At 45.3% G+C, this 14,559-nt stretch overlaps 1 protein-coding gene across 1 annotated transcript in view; it reads right to left on the bottom strand.

Annotated features, from left to right (window-relative positions):
• Nucleotides 1–14,559, bottom strand: part of PTPRT (protein tyrosine phosphatase receptor type T) — a 1,166,895-nt gene that overhangs the window by 129,345 nt on the left and 1,022,991 nt on the right. Inside the window, exon 16 of the mRNA XM_042230145.2 lies at nt 3,840–3,988. Within this exon, the coding sequence (XP_042086079.1) occupies nt 3,840–3,988 (149 nt within the window). The remainder of the gene's footprint in view (nt 1–3,839; nt 3,989–14,559) is intronic.

Here is a 14,559-nt window from a genome sequence, read left to right on the forward strand (position 1 = left end):
AAAAGCAGGAGAGTCAGTGACAAGTTAACACAGTCAGAGGCAGGGCATGGGGTCGGGGGCGCTCAGCGTGCACCTACAAGGAGAAACCAAGCCCAGTTCCCTACCATCCCCTTTTCTGCCTCTCCTGCCCTCTGCTGGAATGTACAAATCCCAGAAATTCACCTGTGTGGAGAATGGATTCAGAACTGACTCTGTGGGGAGACTGGGCTTCCCTGGTGGCCCACTGGTAAAGAATCTGCCTGCCAATGCAGGAGACGTGGGTTCGATCCCTGATCAGGCAAGATCCTACATGCCGAGGAGAAACTAAGCCCACGTGCCACAATTCTTGAGCCTGAGCTCCAGGGCCCGGGAGCCGCGACCACTGAGCCCACGTGGCCTACAGCCTGTGCTCCCAGTGAGAGAAGCCGCGGCAAAGAGAAGCCCGCACACTGCTCCTGGAGCGTGGCCCATGCTCGCTGCAGCTAGAGAAAAGTCCTCGAGGTGACAGAGACTCCACACAACCAAAAGGAAACAGATTTTTTTTTTTTTTTCAAAAAGAACTGACTTTGTGGTTAGGTAGACTGTAAACTTGCTCTGCTCTCTGAGGAAAACAAGCTAAATATTTGCTCATGAAATAATCAGTATGTACTGTTAAGACTCTGCCCAATTCTCAACTTTAATAAGTGCTCAAACTTAGCATCACCAAGAGTGGGCAAAGTGATAGCTTTGTGACAGTTTAGCAGAGTGACAGTTTCTACTGAAATGATGCAAAGGGAAGTATACACACAATGCCACCTGTGCAGCAGTTTTGCCAAAACGTTTAACCTGAATATGGTCATGATAAAAAAATTCAGACGAATCTGGACTCAGGAGTATTGGACAGCTGGCCTGGATTTTTAAAAGATGTCAGTATCCTGAAAGGAAAACTAAAGGTGGGAGAACATTGTAGATAAAAAGGTGATGGAAATATGGAGGTCAAATATAAAGTGAGCACCTTGACTGAATCCTGGATCCAAAAGATAGTAACAAATAAAAGAGAGAGCACTTTAGGGCCACGGGGGAAATTCAGCGATGGACTGGTCTATCAGAGACTGAAACAAGGTCACATTTCTTGGGTAAGATAAGTTTACTGCAATTATGCTGAAGAGCTGTCTTCATTCTCAGGAAACGTGCTGAATTTTCTGGAGGTGGGAGTATCACGATGTCCAAAACTTACATCTAGATGGTTCAGAAAATTGTGTAGATATAGTGTGTATATACTGCGTGTATGTGTACCGTGTGTGTGTATGAGAGAGAGACAAAGAGAGGGAGAGTGAGTGCAAATGTTGCAAATTGTGAACAACTGGTGAACCTAGGTAAAAGGTGTACGGGTACTCATTTTACTATTTTTTTCAATCATTATATGTTTCAAGCAAAATCTCTTTCCTAAGGCAGCACGCCAGTATTTGAAAACCTCTGCTGCCTCTTTCAAAGTTCAGTGCTTCTAACCAAGCTGCCTGTAAGAACCCCCCGCGTGGCTTTTACAAAATCTATATTCCTGAGTCCCACTCCCACTCCTGGTGCCCCAGGAGGTTTTGATTCAGCAAGTAAGGTGTGGGGCCTAGATACATGGATTTTGTAAACTTCCTCAGCTAGGTGCTGTGCTGTGCGTGAGATTAGGAATCAGGGGTCTGCGGTAGCCTCGGATCCTGGATCCACCAGGAAACAGCTGTGTGCCAGTGGGCAGGTCAGCCAAACACTGAACTCTGGATGCATCATCTATAAAATGGGAACAAACATAGAAAGCATCTCACAGGCGGTGGTGTGGACAAAGGCGGTCCATAAGTGCTTGTTTCCTTTCTGTCTTCATCCTCTCATAGACCCCCGTCATCCCAAATTGATCTTATCTATGTGTTTTTGTTTTTGCCTTTTCATACTGTTCATGAGGTTCAGGAATTCCAAAAAAACATCTACTTCTGCTTCATTGACTATGCTAAAATCTCTGACTGTGTGAATCACAACAAACTGTGGAAAATTCTGAAAGAGATGGGAATACCAGACCACCTGACCTACCTTCTGAGAAACCTGTATGCAGGTCAAGAAACAAGAGTTAGAACTGGACATGGAACAACGGACTGGTTCAAAATTGGGAAAGGAGTACGCCAAGGCTGTATATTGTCACCATGCTTATATCACTTATATGCAGAGTATATCATGAGAAATGCCAGGCTGGATGAAGCACAAGCTGGAATCAAGATTGCAGGGAGAGATATCAACAACCTCAGATATGCAGACTATAACACTGTAATGACAGAAAGCAAAGAGGAACCAAAGAACCACTGGGTGAGGGGAGTGAAAAAGTTGGCTTAAAACTCAACATTCAAAAAATGATGATCATGGCATCTGGTCCCATCACTTCATGGCAAATGGATGGGGAACAATGGAAACATTGTTTTCTTATTTTCTTGGGCTCCAAAATAATTGCATATGGGGACTGCAGCCATGAAATTAAAAGACGCTTGCTCCTTGGAAGAAAAGCTATGACCAATTTAGACAGCATATTAAAAAGCAGAGATATTATTTTGCTGACAAAGGTCTGTATAGTCAAAGCTATGGTTTTTCCAGTAGTCATGTATGAATGTGAGAGTTGAACCATAAAGAAAGCTGAGCGCTGAAGAACTGATGCTTTCGATCTGTGGTGTTGGAGAAGATTCTTGAGATTCCCTTGGACTGCAAGGAGATCCAACCAGCCAATCCTGAATATTCACTGGAAGGACTGATGCTGAAGCTCCAATACTTTGGCCACCTGATGCAAAGAGCAGACTCATTGGAAAAGACCCTGATGCTGGGAAAGATTGAGGGCAGGAGGAGAAGGGGATGACAAAGGATGAGATGGTTGGATGGCATCATCGACTCAATGACATGAGTTTGAGCAAAGTGTGGGGGATAGCGAAGGACAGGGAAGCCTTGCATGCTGCAGTCCACGGAATCACAAATAGTCAGACACAACCTCCTGACTGAACAGTGAACAATAACAATAATGAAGTGATTTTTACAAAATAGGATTTCTTCCCTTTGCCAATGGCACAGTGTGGAGAGAACATGTGTCTCTGTTCATATTCCTTTAGATTTCCTGCTTTCCCCAATTTGGAGCAGAGGCTGCGGAATCCAGCATTTCTATGAAAACTAGAAAAAGAACCGGCTTTCAGAAACATAAGAGCAAAAGTCAGCTCTCTTGAGCCTGATTGCCAAGATGGCTTTAGGTTACTAGTCCTGAGGTTCTCCTTTGGACAAGGGTCAACCCTGAAACCGTGGCCACTTCTATTAGCTTGATCCTGTGTTAACTCTGCATAAGAATACCATTGCTTTTGACTTAATGCCACTTGGGAACTGGGCAAGGCTGGGTAGGCACGGATTCCAGGACTGAATGAGTTACTTGTCAACCATGGGGCTTTGGAGAAAGCACTTCTCTGAGCCTCAGTTTCCTAAGCTGAGAAATGGAGACAGTCGTAACCCATAAGTCATTTACCTTTCATGGTTTATGTGAAACACTGCTTTGAGAACTCTACAACACTCAATTCAATATGGCATATTTTTCTCCTTAAGTGTGTCATCCTGCTCTCCTTCTTGTTTCTTAGTTTTAACCTGCTTTCTGTGCACAAGCAGAAGTTAAGATGACTTGCTGTTATTTCCATCTTCTTTGGGATGGATTCTGGATGGGTACCCCCAGTCTTTGCCAGGGAAATTTCATCCAGATGCTCCCAGGGAAGCATCCAGCCCCCATGTCCTACAGCACCTGACACTGGGAGCGGTCAATAGCAGAGGTACCAGGGTCAAGCTGGACCACAGATATCCCCTTCCCCTTGGTTGGCTCAACTTACCGAATCCATTCACATCCTGTGAGCTAGAGGAGAAGCCTTCATCATTGCGGCTGGAGCTGAGCTTGGCAGTGGGTTTGTCGGCCGAGGCCACGGGCCCCATTTCCCTCTGTGCTCCACTCTGGGTCTCCTTCTGCTTCTTGGCCAGCTTCCTTTGGGACATGTGCAAGGGGAAAAATCACAGTCAGATAGTGACAGCTGCTTCAAAGGGCTGGAAGTTCAGGCTGCTCTTTTCCCACCCATCCTCAACCCCCAAACCCTGGGGCATTGCCCAGAAACAGGGTCAAGGAAGGTCCTCCAAGGTCAAGGTGGGATAAGCCTAAGTCATCCTGAAACTTTTAATGGCTTCAGTTTCAGAAATATGACATTCATTCTGCCACACCCCCAACAAATGGTGTGTTCTTTACTGAGCTTAAAATGGGAAATAATGAGATTTCCATAACATATCTCTAACTTTAAAAGGGAGATGTGGTCATGTGGAATTTGTCTTATGGGGCTCTGAAGGATATGCATAATGAAGTCTGGCCCTTCTCCATGATTGAGCTCATAAAATAACCCACAAAACAATGATGGATTGAAGTAGGGCCTGGTGGGGACAGGGGGTAAGAGTGGACGTTAGTTAGCCCTATAGCTCAAAAGGATAAAAGTTAAATCAGATTAAAATAAATTTAAATTAAAAAAAAAAAGCTAAAGCAGAACTAGATGTACAGTTATCCCTATACGAACCCTCAGAGCCAGATGGGCATTTAGAATAATGGTGACGATGACAATGATGACAATGATGATGGCGACCTGGAGCAGCCATGCTCAAACTCATGTACACCAGAAACACTCAGCGGAAAAAGCCCCCAGATCCCTGAGTCATACAAGTAGGACAAGGACTAAATGTCTGTATGGCCAGCAAGTTCCCCGGGTGATTCTAACACCAACCACTGGGATTGAAACCATCAGCTCTGGCATCAGACAGACTTGGGTTCATATCTTCCCTCCATGCAGACTGTGGCTGCATGAGGCAGGGAAAGTTCCTTAACCTCGTTATGTTCTGAACTTCACAGGCCAACCTCAGAGGAATTAAATGAGGACTAAGTGAGATAATGTGTATGGAGCACGGTGCCTGGCACACAGCGAAGGCTGGACATGTGGCAGCTGCTCTTCTTGCTTTTGTATCATCACCACTGATTCAACTGCATTCCACTGCGGGAGTCCTCTCTCCAGCAGTCCTGCTGCGGAATCCCACACCCCGCCCTCCGGATTATGTCAAGTGATGGAGACTTTGGCACCTCACTAGGAGACTGAGAGTGAAAAGTTCTCGTGCGGATTTGAAATCTACTCCCTTTAAATGTCAACTATTGGGTCTTAGATTTATTGTCAGAGATATAAAACTATGACTAACCTGCACATGGCAGTTCTTCAAATATTTGTAAATAAAAAAATCCTCGTCCCTCTGAGTTCACCCAATACGTACCCATCTAAACATAGTAACTTTGCTCCTATGATACGCAAAGCTATGGGTTGCATGTGAAATATCTGGAGGGCAAATTCTTTCAGGTCTCTCGCTCCATTTTTCACAGGGCTTGACTTCAAATTCAATCCTGGTCACTCTTACTTTAACACAGAAAGAACAGATGTTCCAGAGAGGTCACATTCAGCACTGCATAGAAAATTTCCAAAGCTGAGCCCATCTGATAATGAAATAGGCAGTTTTAAGAGGTAATGAACCCTTGTCAGAGGAGGTATTAAATGCAATGATAAACCTAGGCTTCCCAGGTGGCAGAGTGGTAAAGAATCTGTCTGCCAATGCAGGAGATGCAAGACATGTGGGTTCGAACCCTGGGTCAGGAAGATCCCCTGGAGCAGGAAATACAAGCAGTTCCAGTATTTTTGCCTGGAAAATTCTAGGACAGAGGAGCCTGGCAGGCTATAGTTCATGGGGTCACAGAGAGTCAGATATGACTGACATCCGTGTGTGCACACACGCACACATACACACATAGGAATATTTTAGAAACTTTTGCATACATGCTTGCAGGCTAAGCCACTTCAGTCACGTCCGACTCTTTGCAACTCTGCGGAACTCGAGGTATAATACAGTGACAGGAGAGCTGTTTATCATCTGTGGGTCCAGAGGGACAAGCAGAGGGAGCAGCCACCAGGACCCAAAAGGTGTTGTGAAGAGGAGGCCGCCTGTGTAGAGGCAGTGATCTTCTCCCAAAGGATCCAGCCAGTGCTGGATGACCTCACAGGAAGGCATCCGGAGGCACAGATCCCCTGATTACATCCTCCCCTCCCGCTATGATCTGTTAGAGTGCCTCATGTCAAAGGCATGGCATCCATTCAGAGCTTGCTTTATAGACACAGAACATAAAAGAGGAGCATCTCGAGTGGGTCTGGACTTGGGAAGAGAAGAGCTTTCACTTCTCTCATTCTGGCCACAGTTTGAAGACAAACGCAGCCTAAAATGGAATTATTCATTTTCAAAAAATTGTCCTGGGGCAAGGAAGGGGGCTCAGGAATAGAAGTGCATCTTTCGGTTAAAATGCTCTGGCCACAGGCACGCTGCTCCACTAGTGAGACTATTCCAGGCAGACAGCAAAACCGTAAGAAATGAAGCATTCGGTTACTTGGGCCTTTCCTCACCATTGGCAGGCAATCAGCCAGCAGGCAGGGGTATGTGAATGAAAGAAAAACGAGTAATTCGGCTTCTGATGACATTTCACAGTTTCATTCTTCATTTATTATCAAAAAGGAGTGTGTTTAAAAATGTATATGTGACCTTCTTAATCATAAATTTGAAAAGATATACAGCAGACCCTCTGCCTCCATCTGAGTTCTGTTCATACTGCCCCAGCAGGAAATAAAAGGAAATCTGATAAGAGAGTTCACTTTCGAACTATAAATGCTTATGTATTGGGGTTTTGATATTTCCTTAGGGCAGAACTCCCAACCAACCTCATTCTGTTCAGGGTAAAATAATATGGAGATAGTTGTCTTAGGCACAAATCATTGGTTTCCAAAGGCATAATAATAATAAAAAGACCTTGGCTGCCTCTATGAAAAGTGGCATTTTATAGTAATGTTTGGGTAGCTCTGAACATCTGGGTAAAAAAATTTTTTAAATGGAGCCTCTCCAAAGCATATATTTAAAAATTGGACACCTCAGGTTTTCACATTCTTCGTTTTTAGCCCATGGTTGACAGGATGTTTTCATGGTAATGATGATGCTACCTAAAATTTAAAAATATGTAGACAGGTGTTGCAGCTACAAAATGGAAATGAAAGGTATGTAGAAGGAAATAAAACATAAAACCGTACTTTGGGGATCTTATTCATAATTTAAGTATTAAAAACCATCCTAGTAATTTAGGGGAACTCCCCTGGTAGTCCAGTGGGTGAGATTCCATGCTCCCAATGCAGGGGGCCCAGGTTCGAATCCTGGTCCCAGATCTAGATCCCACACGCTGCAACTGAGAGTTTGCAAGCCGCAACTAAAGATCCTGTGTGCTGCAATGAAGATCGAAGATCCTGTGTGCCGCAACTAAGACCCAGCACAGTCAGATAAACAGTTTAAATAAAAAAGTAATTTAGGGGAGATCGTATTCACTCCTAAGGTCACAGAACTTAGCTGATTCCCCTCCCTCTTCTTCCTAAAGAGAGGGGAGCATCCAAACTAGTGAGTGGGGCATATCAGACCCTCAAGCGTATGGCTCCAGGCTTCAACTCGACCTTATCTTCTACACGCATCTCCTCTTAGGGAACACTAGCTCCCTCACTCCCCTCTCCTAAGCATTCCTCAATAGTCCTTACCCCTCAGTGTGCCCCTGTTCTTCTCCCCAGACCACCTCCTCTTTATCATTCAAGACTCAGTGGCATTCAGATGTCACATCTTCTCTTGCTTCCCCCAAAGATATACGGTTCTCTCTTCTGGGTGGACTCTTCCACTGAACACATTTATTTAGCCCCTACATGTGCCAGTCTCTGCTCGATGGAAGATCACAGTGGCAAACACCAAACATGACCTTCACCCTCCTAGGACACAGAGACTAATGACAGAGACAGGCACTAGACGGGGAAATACAGAAATCGATATAAAATCACAAACGTGATGAAAGCCAAGAAGGAACAATACATACGGCGAGAGGAGAGCAGCAAATAGCTGGTTTGGACCCTGTTAGGGGATCACGGAGGGCCTCGTTGCCATGTGAACTAAGCACTTGACTAACCCAATTGCAGTGATTCAACTCTCCTATCCAGGAAGGCAAGCACCTCTTGGGTGAACTTCTTCCAACCTCCTGGACCTACTCCAACCTCCTGCTGAGTGTCTGGCATGTAGCCGGTAAAGTCTACAATCTGAAGCGCAGAAAAGACTGTCATTCTCCTCTGACTACAAATTATGACCACTTAAAAACGGATATATGCAAGGAAAGAGGAAAAAAAAAGTTGAATGAAATTAGTTGGGGACCTGAAATATTTCTACTTAATGAATAGTTTTGTCTAACAACTTAGCATTTCCTTCCTAGGATGTCTGAAGAAATGGTGGAATATACATAGAAGGCAGAGACTTCTTTTTCTCCCTCACAGCCCACAGAATGGCCATAGCAACAGAACGCTTGAAAAAAAAAATAAACCTTCTATGACAGCCACACGGAACATGGCATGGGTTGCATAACTCACGCAGTCCTCAGATCCTGTAAGACTCAAGTACCTGTGACTTGCTGAACTTGGAATTTTTTTCTCTAGTTGTTCTGAGATACCTTCCAATTGGGTCACACAGTTTCACCAGCAGGGAGTACCGAGAGCTGTTAGAAAGCAGGCGTTGCACAAGCCTATCTATTTCTCTGCTTGGTGCTTGGAGAGATGAAGAACGTTTCAAGACAAAGCAATCCAAGTTCGCTGCTTCTGACAGGTTGGGACAATGTGATATGACAGACCGCTGGGAGGTCTCCCTGACCTTTGCTTGTTAGCTGACTGAGGGCTGGTGGCTGGGGACGTGTCCACGGTGAGTTCTGTGAATCCTGAGCACCAGTCTTTGTAAGGGAGGGTGGCAGGTGGAATGGCTCCATGGAGAGAACTGTAGGCTGTGAAAGGTCCCAGAACCATGGTATGACAGGAGGAAGAAGAGTGTCTGAAACACACGGGGATGTTTCTCATGGAAAGCAAATATTCTGGAACGTTCTTTTCACACATGGGGTCCCTGGCTCTGTGTGGCCCCAGAGGGCAGAATTAGAACCACCATGTTAGCTGGACACAAGGAAGAAATTTCTAGTAAAGTAGAACTGCTTTGATTTCCCTGGTGGATAAGAATCTGCCTGCCAATGCAGGGGACATGGGTTTGCTCTCTGGCACTGGAAGACGCCACACGCCATGGAGCAACTAAGCCTGCTGCACCACAACCACTGAGCCTGCACTCGAGGGCCCATCAGCTGCAACTCCTGAAGCCAGTGCACCGAGAGCCTGTGCTCCCGCAGCAAGAGAAGCCACCACAGCGAAAGCCACGCACTGCAACCAAGAGTGGCCCCTGCTTGCCGCAACCAGAGAAAGTCCTTGCAAAGCAACAAAGACCCAGTGCAGGCCAAAACACATCAATAAATAAGACAGAATAAAGTAGAACTGCTTGGGTCTCCTTCAGAAGAGCCTAATGCCTGCACTGACGTTCCCATGTTTTCTTCTTCGGTTACTTTCTCTTCACCTTTTAGGAACCAACTCAAAGGCCCACTGCTCTTAGAAATCATCATCTCCTCCTCAAAGGTAGTAGTTTATTTCTCTGTGCATATTAATTTGTTGAAAAAAATACTTAATGAGCACCTGCTTTGTACCAGTGGCTGTTAACACAGGATACCATAATGTGAAAAGCCAGACAAGACCCATGCTCTGTGTAAGCTTTTGGAAGTAATGAGCTCCCCATTATTGGAGGAGTTCAAGTAGAGACTGAGAGACTATCTGGAAAAGAGGTGATAAGTGATTCTAGCATCTGGATCCTGCAAAATCCTGCGCGTGTCAACGGAGAACAGGAGAACCCCGCCAAATGAGAGAGTGCTGGAATTCCACAGGGCTCTTCCCTGGATGTGAACAGTCATGCCCACTCTCCAGGGGAGACCCTGACCAGGCTCTCTTTCCCTTCCCGTAGGGCTTTCCTTGACCCACCCTCTACTGGCGTCTCTGGACAGACTTTAAACACAAAGCCTGGAACCTGGAGCCAGAGAGATGTCCACCCGCAGGAGGCAGACAAAGAAGACTGCTGAAACTCTACTCCTATTAAAAGCCGGTGTTGTGCTCTGTGAAGCCTGGATGTTTCTGTGCTGACATGATTGAACATCCAATTAAATTTACACGTCAGAACTGGAAGGGAACTACATCATTCTCTCATTTTATAAAAGAAACTGAGGCCCAGACAGAGGGGGTGCTTAGCCAAGGCATGTGGCATGTTGGCAGAAGTCACAGGGCCCTATCCTGCTTTCTGCCTGCCAGCTCAGGACACCTGTTTTAACTTTCCTCCACTCCTCCTTTTGGGACAAAATCAGAAGCGCAAATTCCATCCATGGTAACAATTCCAGCCCTCGTTGAATACGGCAAAACCTCATTAATCCAAATCCCACTAACTCAGAATGGCTGTAACTGAGGCAGAAGCTGGGCTACCCCACAGCAGAGCTGACAGTGTAAACGAGGATATGGAAAACTGCAGGATTAAAAGGCGAACACACCACTTCCTCTTCTCTCAGAAGGCAGGATGGCACAGCAGTTAACATCAGCTTTGGTGCCAGACAGCCTGGCATCAAAACCTGGCTCCATCTCAGACTCGCTTTGTGAGCTCTTGCAAGTCACTCAATCCTTTGCATGTCAGTTTCCTCCTGCCTGCAGAACTGCAGGTAGCCTCAGGGTGCCCCAGGAAGCGAGGGTGTTTGTGAAGATTTAAATGGTGTGTAGTACTTACCAAAGCATTTCCCCCAGTGCACCGTACACAGTAAGCACTCAATAAGTGCTCTCCGGTAAACTTTTAAATACAGCACACAGCCATGGTTGATTTAAATGGGCTCATTATTTATTAAATACAAATCCTCTAAAATAGATACCCTGAAGAATGGCTTTTCTCTAAAAACATTCTTTGATGTATTCTGGAGCTGTGCTTCTCAGCCTTGGCTGCACAGATCATTTGGGGAGCTTTAAAATTACTGATGAGATCCTAATTTAATTGGTCTGGGGTGCAGCCTGGCCATCTGGGTTTCTAGAAGCTCCCTAGGTGGTTGTAATGTGCCACCAAGCTTAGGCACCACCAATGTGGAACAGTGGTTTTCCAAGTAGTCTCCGGACCAGCAGCATCAGCTCTACCTGGGAACATACTAGAAATACAATTTCTCTGGCCTCATCCCTGACCAACTGAATCAGAAACTCTAGATGAGTAATATACACTCCAAGCAATCCTAATGCATAATGAAGTTTGATATCCCTATTCTTGAGAACAAGGTCTCCAGCAGATCGGAATTAATGAAGAGTCCCTACCCCATAGAAGGACCATGGCCAGGAGTTATGACAGCTGGATGCCATCTCCAGGTCTCCAGGTCTCTCAGTGAGTTACCAAGGATACACCACTGCCGCTTTCTGGTACTGTTGTCACTACGGGGGTGGGTGGGGAGAACTGGCATCTAACAACCACTACAAGAACTGATGCTTTTAAAATGACAGTTTCCAGTTAAATTGTGTTCCCCTAAAACAAGGGTCCCCAGTCTCCCAGATCTAACGCCTGGTGATCTGAGGTGAAGCTGATGTAATAGTAAGAGAAATGAAGTGCACAATAAAAGCCACGCGCTTGAATCATTCCGCAAACCATCCCCTCTACCTGAATCCCTGGACAAACTGTCTTCCATGAAACCATCCCCTGGTACAAAAAAATACTGGGACCCACTGCCCTAAAAGATATACTGAAGCCCCATGCCAGAGGTTAGGACTTTCATATTCTGTGAGTCTGACCTTATTTGGAAATAGGGTCTTTTTATTTTTATCATCTCAAAAATTTTACTGCATCTTTATAGAATTAGATATTTGACAACTTTAGAAATATTTTACTAATACACCAGGAAAAAAGTCAATTTAGTATCATTTGTTTTGTTCATTCATATCCATTCGCAGCAACCTCAAGTTAAAATAATGAAGTATTTCCTTAATGAGATGGTGGTTTCTAAAACTTCTCCCCAAATCCTACTAAAATATCTATAATACAAGAAAAATGAGAATGCTTACAATTTATCTCAAGTTTTCTACAAGAAAAATTGGTGGCCAATGCAGGCTTGGAAATAGGCTCCTTACAGATGTAAACCAGTTAAGGTGGCTCTAATACAGTATGACTACTGTTCTTACAAGGAGAGGGGAATTTAGCTAGAGATACACAAGGAGGGGGCCATGTAATGCCAGAGGCAGAGAATGGAGCGAGGCGACTGCAAGTCGAGGGACGCTGAAGAGTTTATAGCCTCCGTCGGAAATGAGGAAGCGGCAAGAAAGTGTCTACTCAGAATCTCGAGTGGAGCATGACCCCACAGACTCCTTGATTTTGGACTTCCAGCCTCCAGATCTGTGAGAGAATACATTTTGTTGTTTTAAGCCACCCAGTTTGTGGTACCTTATTATGGCAATCCCAGGAAATGATTATACTAACCAGGAAATGATAAATCCTAAGTTTACTGTATTTATTTAATGAACATACAAATAGCACTTATTTCTTTCTGCAAACCCATCTAACATTGTTCAAAATAGAGCAGTGTCTCTCAAGGTCCACTATCAAGTCTCTTTCAGATACCCGAGGACTGCAAAATAACTGAAGAAATTAGATTCTCAGAAAAACCACATCCTATTGAAGAATGGTCAGCCCAGATACAACTAGGGACCACCCCCTCTTTTCTACACCATGCCCTTTGAAACTCAGTCATTCAGCTCTATGTGACTGACCCTTTTCCTCTCTTGGAAAGTGAACAAAAACCTGTGAATTCTTTCACAACCCGCATTGGCTCACTTTCTAGGCATTATTTAAGGCTATTACAAACATAATTAACTTCTTTAATTCTCCTAATAACTCTGGAAGATTAATAGTATTACTAATTCCATTTTACAGATGAAAGGGTGAGGCAGAGTTGAAGTAACTCCCCCAAAGCCACCCAGGCTTTAAGAGATGGAGCTGGGATTTAAACCCAGGCAGTCAGGCTCCTGAAAGTCCTCTAAGATTCCTTGTTATGTTTCACTCAGCTAAGGACCCATGCGTGTATATCCTTGTGCCCAAGCTTTACCAGCCAGCTCCTCTCCTCTCCAGGCAAACACACATTGACATGGATAAGCACATATATGCAGCCAGAAAGCTCACTTTCATACCCACTCACATCCTTGAGGCCCTACACATTCTGTCTGCTCATTACCTCTGCTGGGTACCAAACCTGGAAAAATAACTGGTGGGTCCTCCCTCTCCTAATCCCATCATCGCTCAGTTGGTAAAGCATCTGCCTGCAATGTGGGAGACCTGGGTTCAGTTCCTGGGTTGGGAAGTTCCCCTGGTGAAGGAAATGGCAACCTACTCCAGCATTCTTACCTGGAGAATCCTATGGACAGAGGATCCTGGCAGGCTACAGTTCATGGGATTGCAAGAGTCTGATACAACTTAGGGTTATCTTTCTTTCTTTCCTACTCTCACCATCCTTGCTTGGGGCTTCTCCATGCTTCTACCAGGGTGGCAAAGTTACCATAGCAACAGTAGCACATACTACCACAGTTCAAAGGGTCAAGGGACCTTGGGCACCGCCACTGTCACCTCCATCTCTCTTGCTCTCGGTGTCTGTGCCTCCACCCGTCTGCCCCTGCTTCTCTCACCAGCTTGCATCTGCCTCTCTGTCTTCCCCTGGATGGGCTCTCTTTCTATTGAGGACACAGTCAGGCCCAATCTGACCATCCCCTGGAGCTGGAAAGGGAACCAGCACAGCAGAAGGCCTAAGACAGATGCAAGGCTCTCCTCCTGTTGGGCATCTGGGCACCCTACCCCTCAGATCCTGAAGCAGAGCCTAGTAGGAACAGCATCTCCAAGCTCTGAAGCCAGACCACATGGGTCCAATGCTGGCTCCACCAACTGACTGGCTATGTGGCCTTGGACAATGACTTAGCCTCTTTGTAACTCAAGTTTCCTCGTCTGGTAAATAGGAATAATACAGTGAATTCTCACAACAACCATTTGCAATAGATGCTGACTTACAAATATTAAAGTCCTTACAATAGGATCTGTCACCTACCAAAGAAGCTCCATATAAGTGCTTGTTAAATACTAAGCAATGGGAGCCTGGTGGGCTGCCGTCTATGGGGTCGCACAGAGTTGCACATGACTGAAGCGACTTAGCAGCGGCAGCAAGCAATGGGAAGGAAATCAATGCTTTGAAGGAAAGTTGAGGACAGGATCTATGGCTCAGATAGTGGGAACTTCCTGAATGGTCTCAGGTCACTGAGCTCCAAACCCCTGGGCTAGGTGAACACCCCCTCTATTCTTGGTGCTGTGGAAATACCATGCACTTTGGCCCCAGGTTAGATTGGCTCGAACCACATCATGACTGTGTCTTCATCTCCGTGAGACTCATGTGTAGGAAGATTTTTGATAAGCTCCAGTTCACAGAGTTTCTAGGATGATTACAAATAACGTGTTAATTCCTAAGCATAGTCTTGACCTGTAACAGACACTCAGCAAATGCTGGTTCCTTTTCTCCTC

The sequence above is a fragment of the Ovis aries genome, chromosome 13, assembly GCF_016772045.2.
Source record: "Ovis aries strain OAR_USU_Benz2616 breed Rambouillet chromosome 13, ARS-UI_Ramb_v3.0, whole genome shotgun sequence".
Lineage (NCBI taxonomy): Eukaryota > Metazoa > Chordata > Mammalia > Artiodactyla > Bovidae > Ovis > Ovis aries.